We start from the raw sequence: 20779 nt of genomic DNA, 5'->3' as shown, positions 1-20779 counted from the left end.
CAATAATCACTGGAGAAAAGTGAGTTGTAGTTAATTTGCATTCACTTTGCATATATTTTGTTTTTATTGTCTATGAATGTGTGGTTTCCTTATATAGTAGGTGAGCTCCTTGAGGACAGGGATTGTTACTCATCTATACTTTTGTATCCCCAGTGCCTGATACATAGTAGGTGCTTAAGAAATGCTTATTAATCAATTGCTTCTGGAAGGGGACTGCTGATTGATTGCCCAGTGGAGCCCCCAAACTCCTTTCCCTGGTCATAATTTCCCTTTGGGTATTGTCTGTTTGGTTAGCTAGTTGAGGGCAGGGACTTTGTCTTTGGTTCTCCCTGTGCTTGACACACTGTGGTTGCTGATAATACTTGCTATCATAATAAATTATTGATTATTAATCATCATTATGATTAGGTTGATTGGATGGATTGGTTATTATGAAAAGATAAAGGGCTGAGACACGGGTGGGAAGTGCATCATGGCTTAGGGCCTGGAGCTGACCATCTCTCCCTCCCTGTTTTCCTCCCAGGTGGACCAGCTTCGGTGCAAGGTGAGCCGGCTAGAGGAAGAATGTACGATGCTCCGCAGAGCCAGGAGCCCAACCCCCTCTGCCCTGGAGATGGAGGACAAGGAGCCAGAAGCACCCGACCTCATCTCTGAGCTGCAGGCTGAGAATCAGAGACTGACTACTTCCCTTCGAGAGCTACAGGAAGGCTTAAAGCAGGTCTGGAGCCCCAGAGGGTCGGGTGGGCCAGGACCCGCTCCCACACCTCCTTTCCTATCTCCGTGAAGTCTCCTGGTGGAATCCAGGCACAAGGACAGTGCTCTGTTCTGTTCTCCCCTTCTCTCTTCCCTTCTCATCCCCTCTTCTTCCTCAAAGTGGGGGTAAGGACATTGGACATCGAGCATAGACACTTGAACTTGGAATCCCATCTACTAGTTGTACAACTGTGGCATCTGACCTTGCCTCTTGGCCTCAGTTTCCTTATCAATAAATGAGGGTAGTTAATACATTCACCCTCTATCCCCCCAAGAGCTGTAAGGAAAGTTCTCAAAGCAGAAACTTTAGAATACAACAGGGAAGGTAGATAGATGTTTCCCAGTCCTAGAACTGGGGCTGCCATGTACACTGGAGAATATCTTTAGTTCTTTGACTCATGAAATTAGCAGGGATGACTCAGTTCTTTTTACAGAATAGGAAACTGAGGCCCTTAGGATCCTAGGAGAGTAGATTTAGAGCTGGAAAGGAACCTCAGAAGTCAATGAAGCCAACTCTCTTATTTTACAGATAAGGAAATTGAGGCCCAAGGAAATGAAGGGATTTGGAATCATAGCTAGATGTAGAAGGAATCTTAGTCTAACTCTCTTTTTTCTTTTACAGATGAGGAAACTGAAGCTCAGTAAATAGAACAACAGGGTTTTAGATTAAGGTCCTGTGATTTAGAATCCAATATGCTTCCCTCCCTGCCTCCCTCCCTCCTTCCCTCCCTTCCTCCCTCCCTCCCTCCCTCCCTCCCTCCCTTCCTTCCTTCCTTCCTTCCTTCCTTCCTTCCTTCCTTCCTTCCTTCCTTCCTTCCTTCCTTCCTTCTTTCCTTCTTTCCTTCCTTCCTTCCTTCCTCCTTTCCGCCTTTGTGCCTTTGTTCCCTCATTCCTTCATTCTTTTGTTCCTTCCTTTCTCTCTTCTCTCCCTTCCTTTTTCCTTCTTTTATTTTTTCTTTCTTTTTTCCCATTCAACCTCATTTTATTATCAGTTCCAAATTCTTTCCCTTCCCCAGCCACCAAAAAGTCAAGAAATACAACATCCATTCCGCGTATGAAGTCATGCAAACAAATGTCCACATTTAGCCATACGTGCTTTTTCCACAACATTAACTACTATTGCTTTATTTTTAACAATTAACAAGCATTTATTTTTCTCCCTCCCACCTCTACCCCAAATAATAAAAAAAGAACAAGAAAATTCTTATAACAAATAGTTAAGTAAAACACATGTATCTTCTTCTGCATCCTGAGTCCCAGCTATATGGTGATCCTAGACTTCATCCTTAGTCCTCCAGCATCATGGCTGGTCATTGCATCAGTGAGAGATTTTAAGGCTTTCAAAGTTGTGGATCTTTTCATTGTCCTGGTTCTGCTCACTTCCCTCTGGATTTGTCTGCCTAGGTCTTCCCAGGAGTCCCTGTTCCTTCTCCTTTGGCTTGATGATGGTTGGGGATGGTGGTAGGGCTATACTTCCTGCCCCTTGTTTTATCTCCCCAGCCTTCTGGGAGCTCTTCCTGCTGTGTAGTGGTAGTTTGAGTTGTGACTGTGCTTTGTGGTTCCTCAGGACCCTGGCTCAGAGCAGATCCTCTTGGACATTCTAGAACACGATTGGAAAGAGGCTCAGGACGATCGGCAGGAACTCTGCCAGAAGCTGCACGATGTCCAGGGAGAGCTCCAGTGGGCAGAGCAGCTTCGGGACAAGGTAATCTTCCAGCCTGCTGGCCCTCCTGAGCTTGTACCCAGGACAGGCAAGACCTGGGGACAGGGCGCCTCCACGTCTGCGTCCAGCGTCCTCGAGTCCAGATGCAAACTGGGACCTCACCAGCTCCTAAGAGGCCATAGCAGAAATTGCTTTGAAGTTGAGGCCAGGAGCCTACGGTTCAAATCCTGGCTCTGCTCCTCACAGCTTTGTGACCCTGCAAAAATGACTTCCCCTCTTTGACTCACCCTCAGTTTCCTCATCTGTGAAGTGGACTCACCAGTGCCTATATTCTCTATCCCATGAGGCTGTGTCCAGAAAAATGCTTTGTAAACTTTAACGATTTAACAATTTAACCTAGAAATGGGAGCAAGCCTGGGCTCTGGAGTCTGAAGCCCTGTGTTCAAATCCCATCTGTTTGCCATTTGCTGACCTTTGGCAAGTCATTTAGCCTCTCCTGGCCTCAGTTTCCTCATCTGAAAATGAAGTGGTTGGACTAACTGCCCTCTAAGGTTTCTTCCAGAACTGCAGAGTTGGGAGCCTAAGGCACTGCCTCTCTGTGGGCCTCAGTTTCCTCATCTGTAACATAGGCCCTGCCTAGAATTGGGATCCTTTTTCACAGCTATCTGACCACCCACCCTTTCTCTCAACCCCTGCTCTGTTCCCCTCCTTAATGGTCTTCAGAGGAGGATTAAGGTGACAGCAGAGGGGAGGAGTTCCATCAGAAATCCTGTTCCTGGTTGCTGTCCTTTGTTTTTATGAGCATGATTATTTCTATTCTGCAGATGAGAATATTGAGGTTTGAAGACGGAAAGTGACTTGACCAAGATCAGACAGCTTATAAGTGACTTGGAACCCTGGCCTTTGTGATTTCAGTCCCCCTACTACCTTTCCTCTCCACACAGCTCCTGATGATCACCTTTCCCCAGGGTCCCATCTGTCCTCTTAAAAACAAGTCTCACTGATGCCTTTTGTTTCAATGGAACAGTCATTTCCTGCCATCAGTCCCCTCCCATGGAACCCTTCCTTGTCAGCCAGAACAGCAGCTAAGCCACACAGAGAGCATCTGCGGTGCTCCATACCTACCCTTGTTCCCAGGCCTCTCTGAGGAGTGTTGGCTTCTCACCTGAACCAATATTGATCTTTTCCTTAAGCTGAGCTCCTCTGCCTTTCAGGATGGCTTGTTCTCCTGGTCCTGTTTGCTTCATTTGACATCTGTCAGTCAATCAGCAAGCATTTACTAAAAGCCAAGCATTGTGTAAAGAAAGCACCAGCAATACATGGAAAGGCAAATTGGAGAATCCTAGATTTAGAGCTTGAAGGGACCTTAGATGTCTGGCAGTTCAAACTCCTTCATTTTACAAATATGGAAACTGAGGCTCAGGGTCACATAGCTGGTAACAGTCAGAAGCAGGATTTGAACCCAGACCTTCAGACTCCAAGTTCAATGCTCTGTTCACTAAGAAGTATTGCCTCTTATGTCTTTGTCTTCAGCTAGTTCTTTGAATTCCTCATATTTGTTTATCAGGGGCTCAGGAATATTCCATTATATTCCTAAACCATCACTGGTTTAGCCATTTCCTCGAGGGGCCTGTTCTTGGCTGACCCAGTCTATTGAATCATGGCCCTAACTGGGCCAAGGTCATGGAGTCCACTCCCACTGGATCCACTGACCTCACTCCATTCCATTGTTAGGAATAAAAATTTATTCAGTAAGCATCTCTTAAGCGCCTACTCTGTACAAGGCCCAGGAATTACCATGACAAAACAAAACCTCTGCCTCTAAGAAATGCATATTCTATATGATGGCCACATATACCCTGGTTCACTTTAAGATCTGTACTGTGGAGGAGCCCAAAACACTTGAATCTGGCAGTGCAAGACCTGAGTTCAAGTCCCAGATCCCCTGCTTGATTGCTATGTGACCTTGGGAAAGTTATTGCCTCTCTATGGGTCAGTCAGTAAGTGCCTGCTATGTGTCAGGGTGCTAAGCTGTGGAGAAAACAAAAAGAGTTAAAAGAAAGTCCCTGCTCTCAAGAAGTTTACAGTTTACTTATTTTTTTACTTATTGACAATCAATCAATAAGCATTTATTAAACTCATCCTATGAACCATGGAGGATACAAAAAGAGGTGAAAGAGACCTTGTCCTCAAGGAGCTAATATAGTCTAATGAAGGAAAACCTCAGTTTCCTCAAATGGAAAAAGAGGGGGTTGGACCAGATGACTTCACAGGGACTTTCTCGCTCTAAATCTGCATTCTGCAAAGCAGGGACAACCCAACCTTTCCTATCGATAAATGCCTCTAACATATGATAGTAAAAGCAGCGCATTTATGGTTATTAAGCTAGCATCTATTGTTTGCAAAGCACTTACTACGTTATTTATTTTACTTGATCTTCACCAAAAACCTATAAGGGAGGTCTATTATCACTCCCATTTTACAGATAAGAAAACTGAGGTTGAATGATTTGGCCCTGGCCTCACAGCTGATAGACATCTGAGGCAGGATTTGAACTCTGTCCTTTGAGTCCCTGCTCTATCCATGAGGCCCTCTAACCTGGATGCTTCATGGTTTCCATAGCAGTTTCTGTACATTATCTGGTTTGAGTTTCTCAAGGGAAAGTACAGGAAAGTGTTTCATAAACTGTTAAGTATCATGAAAATGTGAAGTCTTCCTGTAAATGTCTGACTTCCTGGTTTCTTGATGCTCCCCCTGTTTTACCCCCAGTATCTACGGGAGATGGAAGACCTTCAGCTCAAGCACCGCACCCTGCAGAAAGACTGTGGCCTTTATAAGAGCCGGATGGCCACTGTCCTGGTCCAGCTGGAGGAAATTGAGAAGGAGAGGGACCAGGTGAGCCACTTGTCTGCCCCTGTTGTCTTAGCTATGAGCCACCGATCAGAGGTGGGAGCTTGTCTCCTGGCCCTTCCCTTTCTGTGGGCAGGTGGGTGGGTAGGTGTCATGCTCATGTGGCAACCTGCATGGAATTGATACCCAAAGCCATCCATTCATTGCTGCTACTCCAAGGATGGGACCTGAGACCCAGCACAGGTGGTATCAGAGAGGCAGGACTAGGCTGGACCTGACTTCCCGTCATCACTGCCACTTGTTCCTTATTTTGGTAAAAGGCATTCTTGGTTGGGTTTGGGTTGGGCTAGATGCTCTGAGGTCCTTCCCAATTTGAAGAGTCTGGGATTCAATGGTTGGTATTCTTCTGGGGTTCAGATGCCCCATGAGACATGACTTGGGCACAGTCGCCAATTCTCTCCCCCACCCCCATCTCCCAGCTTCCCAGGCCTCTGGTTCTCCAACTTAACAACCAGCAAATCATCTCAGCTCTCTGGGCCTCAGCTTCTTAGCTTGCAAAAAGAGGGGGCTGGGTATTGTGGTACAGATCAGAGTCCTGGGTTTGGGAGTCAAGACCTGGGTTCTAATCTTGACTCCATATGACTCTGTCGAGTTACTTTCCCTTTTTCTAGGTCCCAGTTGCAGCTCTTTGGCTGAACCTTTTCTCTGGGCATTCATAGAAGCCTTCTTTCTCTCCTAAATCCTTAACCACCCTAGTGCAAACGCTGGCTTAATCAGGCAGCTTCCCCTTCCTGGAGGCTACTATTATGTTATTATCATTATTTTAACACTATTTTTATATGATTATTTTTCATCTCCTCCCTGAAGGAGGAAGACACAGAGTGAGTGCTCTCTGGCAGTCATTCCTACCCCCTCCTCTGCAGTGCTCTCAGTAGGGAGCTGGAAGGGGCCAGAGAGAGGCCAATGTCTTAGGAGCACAAAGGAGCTGGCTCCTGGGCAGACCAGGCCGAGGATGTGAAGGGCCGTCCATCCGAGGCACTGGGTGGGTGGATGGCTGTGTGGCCACATCGAGTCCAGGTGGAAAAGAGATGGAAATGGGGCCAGTTAGTCCAGGAAGCTGCTGCTGGCCTCAGTGGCCTGATTAGGCCTATCTTAGGATAAGTTTCCTGGAATCTATAACTCAGCACTTTGGGAAGAAAAAGCTTGCCTTTTCCTGTGTTTCCTTTGTTGCTGGAAAAAAGGAAGCCAACTTTGGTGGTCTTGGGTTACTGAAGAGAAGAAAGAGGGAGATGAGCCTTTGAGGCCAGGAGGTTAGGACGAGGAGGAGAGTGGACCTGGAGGTCCCTAGGGGTTAAATTGGGGCTGGTGGCATTGGTAGGGTCATATAGAAGGCCCAGCTAGGAAATGTCATTTACAGAAAAGAGGTGGAAAGAGTTTGGGATCAGAAAGCCAGGGATTATGAGATATAGAAAAGGCCTGAGGGGCACTAATCCCATACCCCCATTTTACAGATGAATAGACTGAGGCTCAGAGAAGGACCAGGAATTGCCCAAGTTCACACTAGGCATAGGGAGCCTAGATCTTGAGCTGGAAAGACTTTTCCAAATCAGACCTTTCCATCTCTCAAGTCCTAGGATCCAGTTTAGCAAACATCGATTAATTAGCAAACGTTAAGTTCCTTCTGTGGATACTGCCCTGTTCTTGGCATGGAGAAATCCAGAGATGAAAAATAACACAGTCCCTGCCCTCAGGGAGATCATCTCCAAATTTCCATGCCCAGACAACTCTATCCCTTCTTGTCTGGACTATAGTAACAACCCTCTCCTTGGTCTCCCTGTCTTACGGCTCTCCTCACTTCATCTCAGCCTACCCAGGGACTTTCCTTGTGTTTATCTTTCATTCTTGAAGAGGCCTATGACATCAAGATGATGACATGACTTGCAGGTGACTTGGATTTGAGGAAGGGAAGGTTATGCAAGGTCACCAGCTTTAATTTCTTCTCCAGAGCCATCTGGGTCCAGTGGTCAGATATTTGTCAGGATGACTGGAGATGGCCCAGGATACAATGGGATACCCTGGCCATTTCAGGTTAAGGTCTTATCAGATTCTCACTTTGAGTGAGATATACCCCATTCAATGAATAGGATTCTATAAGTAGTTACTCAAGGGATGGCCCTTTAATTAAAAAAAATATCAAACTGAGAGAGGAAGACTCTCAGGGTTCCTGGGTAAAAGAGAAACCAGGGACTTTCCTAAAACATAGGTCGGACCACTAGAATACTGGTTGTCTCATATATCTTGGATCAGCTCTGAAGCCCTCTGTCTGGCCTCTAAACTCTTCGTGCCTGACCTCTCTCTACCTTCGCAGCCTTATTATGCATTATTATTATATTATACACATACATATTATAAACAACTTGGTGATCTGACCCAGCTGGCTTTCTTGCTTTTCTCCCCCATCCCCCAACATATATTTATTTATCTCATTAAATATTTCTCAATTACACGTAAAAAATTTTAAAATTCATTTAAAAAAATTTTGAATTCCAAATTCTCTCCTTCCCTTCCTTGAGAAGTCAAGCAACCTGATATCGATTATATATGTGAAGTCATGCAAAAGCATGTTTCCATATTAGCCATGTTGCAAAAGAAAATGCAGACCAAAAACCCAACAGCCAAATCAAAACAGAACAAAAAATGCTTGCTATTTTTCTCATGCTAAATTTGATTTCCTGTCCTCTTGTCTTTGCACTAGCTGTGCTGCATGCCTGGAATGCTTTCCCTCTCACCTTGGAATCCCAGCTTTCTTCTTCTTTGGGAGGCATTTCCCACTTCTAAAGTTAGCTACTTTTGGTTCTGGGTGTACCAATCTTTATACATCTTTTCTCCCCCCTTAGGTTATAATATAATTTACATTTTTAATAATGATGATATAATTTAAAATTTTTAATGAATAAAAAAAACTATTTTCTCTCTTCTTTCTCAGTGGGGAAAAAACAGAAGCCAAATTCTCTAACAAATATACTGATTTTGCTTTTTCTCTGTATCCCCAGGGCTTGGTCCTTAGTAGGTTCTTAAATAAATATGATTGATTGAGGAAATAGGACTTGAGGCAGGAAAGGGTCCAGCCCTCCACACTCCAGACCTGCTGACTTCAGCCCAAGCTTTTTTCTTCTTATCTCTGCTTTGCTGGTTCTTTCCTGGCCATCCCCCAGCTGTTGGGGGTGTGGCCCTTTCTGACTCTTTCCTCCCTCAGAGTCGGGGATCTGAACTTCAGGCAGGATATTGGGATGTTTCCTTTCTCCCCCTGAGTTCACCCAGCGAGAATAAAGCTTTTTCAAGGGGTTGAATAAAAGAAAGGGGTGGGAGTTGGGGAGAAGGGAAAATCTGCTGACTGAGCAGTCTTGTAGGGAATGGGCACAATCAGGCCTAAGTGACTGCCCTGGCTCCGGTCTCCCTCCTGTGTGAGCCTTGCTGTGCCATGCAGTAACTGCCAGATTGCCCTGGGAGGAAGACCCTCCCTGAGCATTCTTTGACTAGAGTGAACAGTTGGAAGTTACGCCTGCTTAAAAGTGTGAGGCAGGACACCCCCAAAAGACTCCTGATGGAAGTGCTCTCTATCTGCAGATAGAGAGAGGATGTAACCAGAGTTACAGCAGATCTTTTTCCTTTCTTTATTTTTCTTGTTTTTTTTTTTTTTGAAACATGGCTAATGGGGAAATGTTTTGCATGACTGTATATGTAAATGGGTATTGGATTTCTTGCTTTCTCAGTGAGTAGGGGAAAGGGATAAGTGCAACTGGAAATAGAAATGAAATAAAAATAAAAAAACCCCAACCAGGGTGGTAGGAAGGGCAGGCCAGTCAGGAGAGGGCATTTAACCCATTCTGAGCCCAGTTTCCTCATCTATGAAATGGGGGTGTAGACTTCCTTGGCCTTCAGGTCTGCTCTAAGTCCCTACTTCCTTCATGAAGAGGAACAGAGATGGGTGCTAGATCTCTGACTAAGCTGACGTGGGGGACTCCCCTTTGGAGTGTAGGTTAGCTGCCTGGGGAGGGAGTGGGTTCTCAGGAAAGGCCCTCAGGTGTTGGCTGGATGCCTCCTCAGAGATATTCTAGAGGAAACTTCGAGGCATGAGGGCTGGAGTAGATGGCCTCTGGGTTCCTCTCCAGCTTTGATTTTTTTGAGAATAAACATTAATGGGGCAGCTAGGTGGTACAGTAAATGAACACTGGCCCTGGAATCAGGAGGACCTGAGTTCAATCCAGCCTCAGACACTAGCTGTGTGACCCTGAGCAAGTCACTTAACCCTGATTGCCTCCAAAAGGAAGAAAGAACAAGAATAAACATGAGTTAAACCCAGCTACAAGTTCCTGATCCCATTAAAAGCTAGTGCCTCTCAAGGGTTCCAGTCTTGAGCCCATGGATTCAGATGCAGAGGAACTGAGTTCAAATCTTGGCTTGGTTGTCTGCTACCATGATGCCCTTGGGTATTTCACATCTCTTCTGTTTGTCTCAGTTTCCTTCTCTGTAAAATGACCTCTAAGTCTCCTTCTAGAGCTGGGAACCTTTGATACCTCCTTAAATTTGGCACCCAGAATGGGGCTCAGTCTTCCTGACATGGTCCAATCCTCCCTGCAGGCCATCCAAAGCCGGGACCATATTCAACTCCAGTATTCTAAGAGTCTGATTGAGAAGGACCAGTACCGGAAGCAGGTGCGAGGCCTGGAGGCTGAAAGGGACGAGCTGCTGACCACAGTCACCCAGCTAGAGGGGGCCAAGGGCTTGCTGGAAGCTCAGCTCCAGCGGGTTCAGGGCAGTGCAGGCATGAAGGTGAGGTGAATGACCCCCAGGGGATGAACGGGACCAGGCTGGTTTTGGGGAAGGGACTGGGATGCTGTCCCAGGGAATGTGTAAGGAGTTGGCTGCTCAAAGGAATGACTGACTAAGTGAAAAACCATTCACTATGTGCCAAGTGCTGGGGATTCAAAATGAGAATCAACAGGCCATACTCTCAGGGAGAGAGAGAGAGAGAGAGAGAGAGAGAGAGAGAGAGAGAGAGAGAGAGAGAGAGAGAGAGTGTGTGTGTGTGTGTGTGTGTAATATAATTTGCATAGGAGTGTTCAACTGTAGGGCAGATTCCAAGGTCCAGGGTATGGAGGGCACAAAAGCAGGGCAGATGGAAAGGTTTAGTGGTTCACTTTATTATCAGAAGGTTTATAATTGGTAATGTTCATCAAAGTGGTGTCAGTGGCCTTGTCCACTCTGAAACCAGAGTGGGTAGAAACCAGACCCTGGCCCTTGATATCTGGGAGAAGCAAAGGTGACAAGAAAGGCAGAATGAAGCTGACCCTTCAGGTTTCTTGGGATTAAGGGGGATTGAGATCTCCTCTAGAAGATGGCATTGACTGAGGCAAGAATCTTCAATGTTGGGAAGGGTGGGCTGGGGATGGGCATCCATTCTCTGGGTCTTTTGCTTTTGGAGCCTTTCCTGAATTCACTGTTACTTTGTCTAGATGCTATACTTAGCTGTGACCATGTTGGAATCTCCATAGAGTGTAAATTCCTTGAGGGCAGAGCTGACTGGTCTTGACTTGTTACTACCACAGGCTTGGTGCTTAATGAAGCCTTTCCATTGGTGGGTCATTGCTGACCTTCCCTCCTTTCTCCTCAGGCCTACAACTCTTCACATTCCCTCTGCTCCAACCTCAGCAGCACATGGAGTCTGAGTGAGTGTCCCTCTCTGCTGGGGAGCCCTGATGTGGCTGGGGAGACTACCACTTCTGGAGGATCTGAGCCCCATACATTGGTAGGAGGCCCAACTAAGGAATTGGGGGAAGGGGAGAGGTTATTGCCTGGACTTGAGAGTCATGAGACCCAGGTCATTGTCTTGGCTTTGATGCTTTCTATATATGTCACCTGGGACACAGCATGGTGCTCCTTGGAGCCTCACTTTCCCTATCAGAAAAAACAAAGCAAAGCAAAATCTGTCCTCTTACTTCCTAGCTTGAAGAGGATTGTTGAGAAGAATTCCTTTGTTGAAATCCTTTAGAAAAGTGAATTGTTTTTAATGGGTCTAGGTTTCTTAGGTCCCTTGCTTCTGAATGGGATGTAGATGAAAGGCATGGGAATGTCATGCACGCTAGCATAGAGCCTGACTCAGAGGTTGACCATTTTGCCCCTAACTTGTCTGGGGTTTGGTCTCCTGATCTGTGAATGGGAGAACAACTAAGGGGTCATAGGATTTAGGCCTGCATGAGACTGCGCATCTTCATCTTATGGATGAAGACATTGAAGATTAGAAGTTAAGTGATCGACTCAAGGCCACACAGCTAGTACAGAGTTAAATTGGGAGCCCTTTGGAGGGAAGGGGGAGGGCCAAGTGAATGGTCCCCAGACTCCTTGTTGAATCTTCCCTTCCCAGGAGGAGACAGTGGATAGTGAGAAGGAGATCAACCGCCTCTCCATACTCCCCTTCCCCCCCAGTGCCGGCTCCATCCTCCGGCGGCAGAGAGAAGAGGACCCTGCACCCCCAAAGAGGTAGAAAGCCTGAGACTCAAAGCATCAGGAGAGTGTGGCAAGCCTGGGGGATGACCCCATGTGTGGTACAAGCTGCTGGTGGCTTTTCTAGCTCTTCCTGAGGACCTGGGCGCACTCCTGCTCTGCCCCCCCATCTTGGCCCCTCCCTTCTCCTTGGGGATATTATGGGGAGAAGGGCTGAAAAATCTTTGTCTTTGGGTCTGGATTCTCTCTTTCTTTACCCCCATCTTCCTCATCCTCTCTCTTTCTCTCCCTACAGGTCCTTCAGCAGCACATCTGATATACCAGGTAGGCAAGCCCATGGGTGGTGGTGGGAGGGCAGGGGCTGCTCATAGGCCAGAGGTAGGTCAGCCTAGCCAAGGTCTCAGCAGATCTTCCTCAGACTAGGAGGAGGGTTAAGAGGGAGGGAGGATCAGAGAGTGTTTTGGGTTCCTTTGAAAACCTACGTTCATCTTTGCAAGGGATGGTTTCCTGTGTTCCCTGGGATAGAAGAGGATGGGAACCTCCCCCATCCTTTTTCTGGCTTATGTTTTAATCCTTTTTACTGATGCTAGCCCAGCTTAGACCCCTGGCCTGGGAAACCCTGAGCTGAATTCTCATGTGGAGCAGGAGTGAGTTCCCAGGGACCCAAAATCTAGAGGAGGGAGTGGAGTGGCATTTAATCTAACCTTGGTTTACAAACCCTTTCTTCAGACCAAGCTTTGGCATCTTGTTAGTAGTGGATTAGATTGTAGAGGTGCTCAGGGAGACCAGATCAGCACTGAAGGGTTCAGGAACCCCTGAGGATATCTGGAAGGAACAAGAGGGGGACCTAAGCCTTAGAACCCACAAAACACTGACCTTGGCCCATAGGACTGTGGACTTCTGGGCTCTGGTGTGTGGGAGGGGAGGACCCAGGTCCCTGTGGATTACTCTTCTTGCCCATCCCCCCATTTTCTGGCTCCAAGTCTAAGAGCCAGCACCAACCTAGATGCCTGTTCTTTTCCCCTCAAGGGAGCATCACCCTCAAGCCATGGTCTCCTGGGCTTTCCTCATCCTCATCCTCTGATGTCCTGTGGCCCACAGGGAAGTCAGACACCACCACCGTCCGAGGCTGTGGCTCAGAGATGCTAAACAGGTACTGTAGCCAAGCTCTGCTCTCTTCTTCCTTATAGGGTGTTAACTGTGGGTGGTGATAGGACCAAGCAGTGAGAGACAATGCTAACTGACATTCATCTTTGGTTATGAAGAGGAAATGTTTGTATCCATTAGGAACCAAGCTGTGCAAAGACTGTCACCCCCATTTTATAGATGAGAAACTGAGGCTTAGAGAGGGAAGACTTGTATTTCTTATTTCTTTGAAAGGTTTGCCTCTGGTGTGTGTGTGTGTGTGTGTGTGTGTGTGTGTGTGTGTGTGTGTGTGTGTGTGTGTGTGTATGGGGGGAGCAGGGCATTTCCCCAAAGGCATATGGATAAGGGAGGCAGAAGGGGGCATCCTGATTACCTCACAGACCTCACTTCAATTCCATCACCATTGCCTGTTGTTTGGCATCTTGTCCACCCTGTCCTCAGAGGATCCTAGGGAGGGACCTCAGAGCCCATCTGGTCCAAGCCTCTCATTTTGGAGGTGAGGATGAGACCCTGGGGCTAGCCGGGGATTTGGACTTAGATTCTTGGGCTCTCATTCCATGGCATCGCCCACCTCTTGGTGACTGTCTTTTCTGAACTTTCTTGATGTTGCTGTTCCCTGGTTCTCCTCCTGTCTGACAGCTCCTTCTCTATCTTTTTGGATCATTCGTCGTTTTTATCATAACTGGTAGCTGTGGATATTCCCGTTGGCTCCATCCTGAGCCTGGTTCTTTCCTCTCTTAATCCTCCTTTCACGAAGCTGGCAATGGGTTGTGGGATCCTGGATTTAGGTCCGGAACCATGGTCTTGTTTTAGCCCTTGTCATTTTCTGTTCTTGAGGTAAAGAGACTTGTCCAAGGTCATACAATCATTAGGAGCATAGCTAAGATTGGAACCCAAGACTTCTGGTTCCAAATCTAGGACTCTAAATTGTACTTTTAGAGAGATTTTACATGTGTCTTTTCATTTGTTTGAGCACCCAAGGGAAGCAGACAGATTTGTCCTCTTTTGCGAGGCCCTCCGCCCACTGAAGGACATTTTCTGTGCCTGTGCCCAGGTCTGGTCTCCATGCCAAAGCTGGTGGGAATATCTGAGCAGGGATCCCTTCCCCCACCTGCACACACACACACACACACACACGCACACACACACACAAGCTCCAAAATCTCTGTATTGTTTTGTTCTCTCAGAGTGTGTTTCTGGGGAAGGGGCAGAAGGAACCACCCTTCCCTCTCTTTCCTGCTCCTTTCCGGCCTCCCCCCCCCCCGAACCCCCCAGCAGCCCCTTCCTTTGGGAGCTGGAGCTCAACAGTGCAGTGGGGGCCGTGGCTGCTGTCCAGCTCCTGACTCAGGAATGTGGGCCTAGCCTGAGTAGTTCATTCACAGGCCCTTCCTGCCCTGGCCTGGAGGCCATGGGAGGGGGAGCTGCCCTACCAGTCAGGCCCTCAGTACTGATGGGGAGAAGTCCGATAGGCAGGCAGGGCATTGTGGGAGGGAGATAGACAATCAGGGAGTTGGGGGAAGGGGAAACAGACAGTTGGAGGGACAGATCTGGGAGGGGACGTGATTAGACCTACAGAGAACCTTGTAGAGGGACAGAGGAGAAGACAGATAAAAAGACTGAGAGAGGGGGAATAGACAGGGATGGAGGAAAGTGAAGGTAGTGAATGGGGTGGAGACAGAGAGAGGTGAGAAATGGACAAAACCAGTGGATTCCAGGAGCAGAAAACTGGGCTCTTACCTCAGGAAGTGGGTCCAGATCCTGCCCCTGAGACTTCTTGTGGAGGTTAACTTTGCTGACCCTCAGTTTCCCCATCTGTAAGATGAAGCAGACTCAGAGGTCCCTTCCAGTTATAGGTTCATGTATAAATTCTGTATAAAGCCTTTTACAGCCTGGCCCCTTTCTATCTTTCTAGTTTTCTTACACATTATTGTCTCCCTGAACTCTCCATTACTGGCCTATTTGCTGTTTCTTACACATGGCACTCCATTTACCATCTCCACACCTTTGCACTGGCCATTTCCCATGCCTGTAATGCTCTCCTTTCTCACCTCTATATTCTGGCTTCCTTCAAGATGTTACTCAAATGCTTCCCTCAGTTGCTAGAACCTTCCCCTCTGAGATTACCTTTCATCTACTCTCTGTGTATCTTATACATATCTAGTAATTCCCCCATTAGAATATGAGCTCCCTGAGGACAAGGGCAGCTTCTTTTTCTTTGTCTCTTTGAAGCTCAGTGACTGGCACATTTTAGGTGCTTAATACATGCTGACTGGTTGCTTCATTGGCTTTCTGATCCTGTAATAATTGAAGACTTAACAAGCATTTGTTAGATGTCTGCAGTGTGGGCCAGGCTCTAAAGAAATAAAAATGAAATGTCCCTTTATCCAAGGAGTTTGTATTTTACTGGACAATCATGTAGGCACAGACACACAGACATACACAAACACACAGACACAGACACAGACACGCAGACACACACACATGCTCACAGTCATCTGAGGAGGGCCAGAACACTTACAAAAGGGATTTGGGGTGATCATGGAAGGCTTCCTTAAGGAAAGGTACCTTCTGATCTGAGGCTCAAAGGCAGATTCTGCAAGGTAAAGATGAAAAGGGATAGTGTGCCTGGCCTGGGGTATGGCTTCTGTGTCTGCACAGAGTTCGGAAAGTGTAGGAAGGACAGTATGGTTGCCCAAGCTTATGCGTGAGAAGAAGCCCCCAGTTGTGACTTACCTGCCCTCTGTCCAGGCCAGAATGGGAGCAGGTTTTGGGTTTGGATGTGTCACCTAACAAATAAATGTCTGATCTTCCTTCCTTCCTTCCTTCCTTCCTTCCTTCCTTCCTTCCTTCCTTCCTTCCTTCCTTCCTTCCTTCCTTCCTTCCTTCCTTCTTTCCTTCTTTCCATCCATCCATAAACATTTATTAACCATCTACCATGTGCCAGAAACTGTATCCACACTGGGGATACAAAGGAAGACAAAAGATGGTCCCTGCCTTGGAAAAATGTGTTATTCATTCAAGATTTACTTAATATCCAATGTGATAAAAGTTTGATTTTATAAAATTAAAGAATGTGTGGATGAATCTTGCAAGCTTAAATCTTGTAAAACAGCTGTTTGTAATAAAAGGAGGACATATTACATATTAATTTTTGTAGAATGATTAAAATGGCAATGTTAAAAATGCATGAAGAGCCCAATGGTAGACAACAGGGAGACAACCCTGTACAAACTATTCAGCATCCTAGGGCAAGCATTAGAATTTAGGAGATTAGCTAAACTAAGGCTTCCTCCCCCTGGTGGCAGGCTGCTGTCACTACATCTCTCTGCGTTCAACCAAACAGTCCTTCCCTGGAATGGAGCTGGAATCCTTTCCATCCAGGTGGAACCTAGTAGAGTTTATGCTAGAGCGTCATAGCCTTGGGGCAGCTAGATGGTGCAGTGGATACAGCACCAGTGTCGGAGTCAGGAGGACCTAAGTTCAAATCTCACCTCAGACACTTGACAGTCACTAGCTGTGTAACCTTGGGCAAGTCACTTAACACCAATTGGAGAGCCCCCTCTAGGCTTGGCTGAAATACTGGGAGGAGGACTTTACTGGAGATATAATAATAATGATGATGATTACGGTTATTATGTCTTAATTATCACCATTATTATCCTCTAAATGGTGCTTCTAGGATGGAAAGGCAGCATGTTGTAATGGACTGGAACCCATAGGTTCAAGGGCTGCTTCTGATATGCTGGCTTGAACAAGTCAACCTCTCAGCACACTAAATGTCTCTCTGACACTATAAATTGCAGAGTGGAGAGAATTTCCTCACTGAACTTCACCATACCAGTGAAATCACGGGTCAAGATCCTCCCTGTTTCCTAATTAAATTAATAACACTAGTGAGAGGGAGGGAGCATGGTAGAGTGATGGTAGGGATCTGGCCTTAGAGTCAGAAAGACTCATGTTCCAGTCCTGCTTCTAACATAAGCCACTTAACCTTTCACAATCCTGCATTCTTAAAGGCAGTAGTAGTGGTGGTGATGGTGGTGGTGGTAGTAGTAGTAGTAGTAGTAGTAGTAGTAGTAGTAGTAGTAGTAGTAGTAAATAAAAGTAATGAAAATTCAAATTTCTATAATGCCTTAAGGTTTGCAAAACACTTTACAGACACTATCTCATTTGATCCTCACAACAACTCTGAGAGTAGGTGTTACTCTTGTCCTGTTTTACAGATGGGGAAACCAAAGGCAAGCAGGGTTAAGTGACTTGCCCAGGGTCACCCAGTTTACAAGTATCTGAGGCTGAATTTTCTGGGTCTTCTGAACCCAGAATTCTGTTCATTAAGCCACTTACCATAGTCCATTAGATTGTGAACTCTTTGAAAGCAGAGAATGCTTTTTGCCTTTCTGTGCACAGGGTCTGGCACATAGTAGGTGACTAATAAATGTTTATTAACCGACTGATCAGCCTACCTATATTACTACATTGGTAGGGGATTTCTAAACCAATGGAATCATAGGTCCAGTCCAAAGTCATAGTGTGAAGGATAATAATAGTAATAAGGAAATAATAAATAATAAAAATTATATTGTGCATGGTATGTGACTTCCTGGGTGAGGGTCCTCGGTGCACGGAGGCAGATTCCCTACTTTTCATTACTTTAGCTGGTCTTTGTGAGTTTCTGTGGCTAAGAAAATTCCTTCCCTAGTGGGTGGTGGTAATGAAACTCTCAGCTTAGCTGGTCTTGTCCTCCACATGTGACAGATACCCAACCTTCTACCATCATAACCAGTTCAAGTGGAGAGAACACTGCTTTTGTAGTCTTAGTTTCCAGATTGAGAAGGGGGCTTAGATGTTACTGAATCCAGTTTCACAAAGAAGGAAACTGAAAAGTGGAGAATTTTTGACTGACTCAGGGTGGCACAGATAGTATATGACTAAGGAAGGATTTGAACCTGATTCCAGGTCCACCCTTCCCTCCACTATGCCATCTTGCTCCTCAAGGTGAGAGAGTTCTTGTGGTTGAATCTTAGCTTGGCTGCTTACTACTTGTGTAATCTGGAACAAGGAAATTCACTTCTCTGGGCCTCAGTTTCTTCATCTGCAAAAATGAGTAGCTTGGATTAGATGGCTTTTGAGATTCCTTCCAGCTTAAAATCTGTGCTGTGAGGATCAGCCCTGTCTCCAGAGCCATCTCTGGGGAGGGCTAGGGCACGCTGGAGCATGTGTACTTTCCTGACAAAGCCTTTAAGAACCCAAAGTCAGCCTCAGGACATGACGAGCATGGGAGGAATATTTTGATGGAGGAATGTAATTATAACTGATGCTTGATTGACTCTGCCCTGGCAGCAATGGAAAGTGGGGAAAAATGGCTTTAGAATCAGAGAACCAAGGTTCAAATTCTACCCGGGATAGTCACTACCCATAGGATGCTAAGTGAATTGCTTCAACTCGATGGGCCCAAGTTTCCTATAAAATGTAAAAATTCTGTAAATGCAATATTTGGATGTGCCCCCTTCCATTTCTATAACTAAGATCCTAGGATCCTTGGTGGTTCAGAGAAGGGAACTGGTTAGTGACACTCTGTGCATCACCCCTTCCTCCCCTCCCCACCTTCTCCGAGAGCTAGAGATACCTGGAGATCTCAACCATCAAGATGGTCCAGGTATACCTAGAGTAGAGACCCAGGGAACCAAGAACCTAGAATCCTTGGGGGTACAGAGAAGAGAATTGGTTAGTGGCCCTGACTTCCTTTACTGTTGTACGGATCACCCCTTCCTCCCCTCTACACCTTCTCTGAGAGCTAGAGATATCTGGGGATCTCAGGTGTGGCCCAGGTATACCTAGAGCAGAGACACAGGAGCCTCTGACATTTTATTGTATGGGCTGAAAAGCCCCAGATATGTTTTGCAAGAAAAGCAAAATGAAACAGTCTCTACTTTCTAAGAGCTTACATTTTATTGGTGAAACAAAATGTTCACATTAGTAAATACAAATATTGATTTTATGACTGCTGTATGCAGAGCCCTGGGCTGGATGTGATTCAAAGTTTTAATAAGATCTGGTCCACAGGTAGTCAGGGGATAAGATCTGCTCCCTGGAATATAGGTTAGTATATAATTGTGCCATGTGAGATCTGAAGGGAGAAGGTAAATTATTATCTTTTGAGGAATGAGGGCAAGCTTCCTCGAGCAGGTGACATTTGGACTGGGCATTGGGCTTTACAATATGAGAAAGAATCCAGCTGGTAAAGTAGGGGGCAGCTAGGGCATTCATTCCTAAGGAAATAACGAGCAAAAGCAAGAAGCTAGGGCAGAGAAGAGGGTGCTGGGTGAAGGGTTTTTAGACAAAGTTGTTCACTTTTCCCAGAGCACTGAGTGTATGTAAGATGTTCCAAGCCAGAAGCAGAGGGGAGCAGCAGACCTAATGGGTTCTGTACTCCCCCTACCCTCTTAACATCTGGAGGTAGGAAACGGAGTTCAGATGTGCTGGCTTTTAATAAGGGTCAAGAAGCTAAACGAGACTGGAGATGGTGTCCAGCAGGGGGCACCCACAAGAGCTGTATTAACTAGACTTTCAGAGCAGTGATGTCTCTCCCCTTCTCATCACCTGACTTGTGCATCCCTACCTCTTTTCCTTTATTCATTCTAAACCCCACACAGGCTATGTCCTCCCTTCTCCGAATAGCCTACATCAGCCAAAGCCCAACTCTGTTCTCCCCTCTGAGAAGTGTTTCTTGACCACTCCAAATCACATCAACAAGCGCTTACGTACGTACCTTATTGTGTGCCCACCATTGTGCTAAGCATTTTTGCTGAATCCTAGTACTTGTGCATATTCCCCGGGCACTGGGTATAGGTTTGCTTTTTTTTGGGGAGGGAAGGAGTGGGGCTGGTTGGAGGTACAGTGGCCCCTCATGGGCCCTATCCCAATACTGATCAACGTGGGAGCTTTAACCTGCCCTGTTTCTCTGACATGGGCCAGTTTGTCTCATCGTAGGCATCCTAGTGGTCTTTCAGTCCCTTGAGGATTGCCATCTCAGTAGCGATACCCTGTTTCATCTCAGAACTCCTGAGCTCAAGATCCACCAGCTGCAGTCTTCCCTCTACCAGGACTTACAGGCAGGCTTCACCATTCTCCCAGCATGCCCTTGCTTTGCCATCTTTGATGTTTAAATTTCTAGCTTACACATTCATGATAACACTTCTTATCTGTACATCAAGTCAAGATTTGCAAAGTATATAGATATAGAATAACATAAATATAGAATAACTTAAAAGTTAAGATTCACAAAGCTCATACACATATATAGCACTTTGCAAATCTTAAAGTGCCATATATGAATGCTAAATTATCATCATTAGCATCCTCATTCTAGCAGCTAACATCTCTAGAGCTGGAACATTTTCAAAGTCCTTTTCCTCCATTATCTTATTGGAGCCTCATAGCTTCCTCATGTAGTAAATAGGGAAGATGCTCTGATCTCCCTTTTATTGATAAAGCAACTGAGACTTAGGGCTGGTGAGAGACTTGTCCAAGGTCACAAGCTGACCATTTGCAGAGTGAGGCCCCTGGATTCTGGTTCATTAATCTTTCCACTTTCCCATACTATATCCTCCTTTGGGGCAGGGAGGATGTCTCATAGCCTGCACAGGGTTGGATATACACAGTAAAAGATTTTATTCTTGTTTGCGTTCTGGATCCCTTGGGCAGTCAGGCTGCTGAAGTTCATGGACTCCTTCTCAGAACCATGTTTTGTTGCCTGAATTCATAATTAAATGAAAAGCTAAATTTCAGTTAGATGTTAATGGAAATTAAAATTTGATTTTTTAAAAAGCAGTCCTCAGACTTCTGGAAATCTGTTCATGGATC

The 20779-nt window shown here is 46.1% G+C and overlaps 1 protein-coding gene across 3 annotated transcripts in view; it reads left to right on the top strand.

Annotated features, from left to right (window-relative positions):
- CARD10 (caspase recruitment domain family member 10) overlaps positions 1–20779 on the top strand; it is a 47387-nt gene that overhangs the window by 10842 nt on the left and 15766 nt on the right. For all 3 annotated transcript variants that reach the window (XM_072655980.1, XM_072655981.1, XM_072655978.1), the window contains exons 5-12: positions 524–718; positions 2321–2458; positions 5186–5311; positions 9908–10099; positions 10941–11075; positions 11691–11806; positions 12066–12094; positions 12800–12923. In XM_072655980.1, coding sequence (XP_072512081.1) covers positions 524–718; positions 2321–2458; positions 5186–5311; positions 9908–10099; positions 10941–11075; positions 11691–11806; positions 12066–12094; positions 12800–12923 — 1055 coding nt within the window. The remainder of the gene's footprint in view (positions 1–523; positions 719–2320; positions 2459–5185; positions 5312–9907; positions 10100–10940; positions 11076–11690; positions 11807–12065; positions 12095–12799; positions 12924–20779) is intronic.

This window comes from Notamacropus eugenii, chromosome 3, assembly GCF_028372415.1.
Source record: "Notamacropus eugenii isolate mMacEug1 chromosome 3, mMacEug1.pri_v2, whole genome shotgun sequence".
NCBI lineage: Eukaryota > Metazoa > Chordata > Mammalia > Diprotodontia > Macropodidae > Notamacropus > Notamacropus eugenii.
This window is presented reverse-complemented; position numbering and strand designations above follow the sequence as displayed.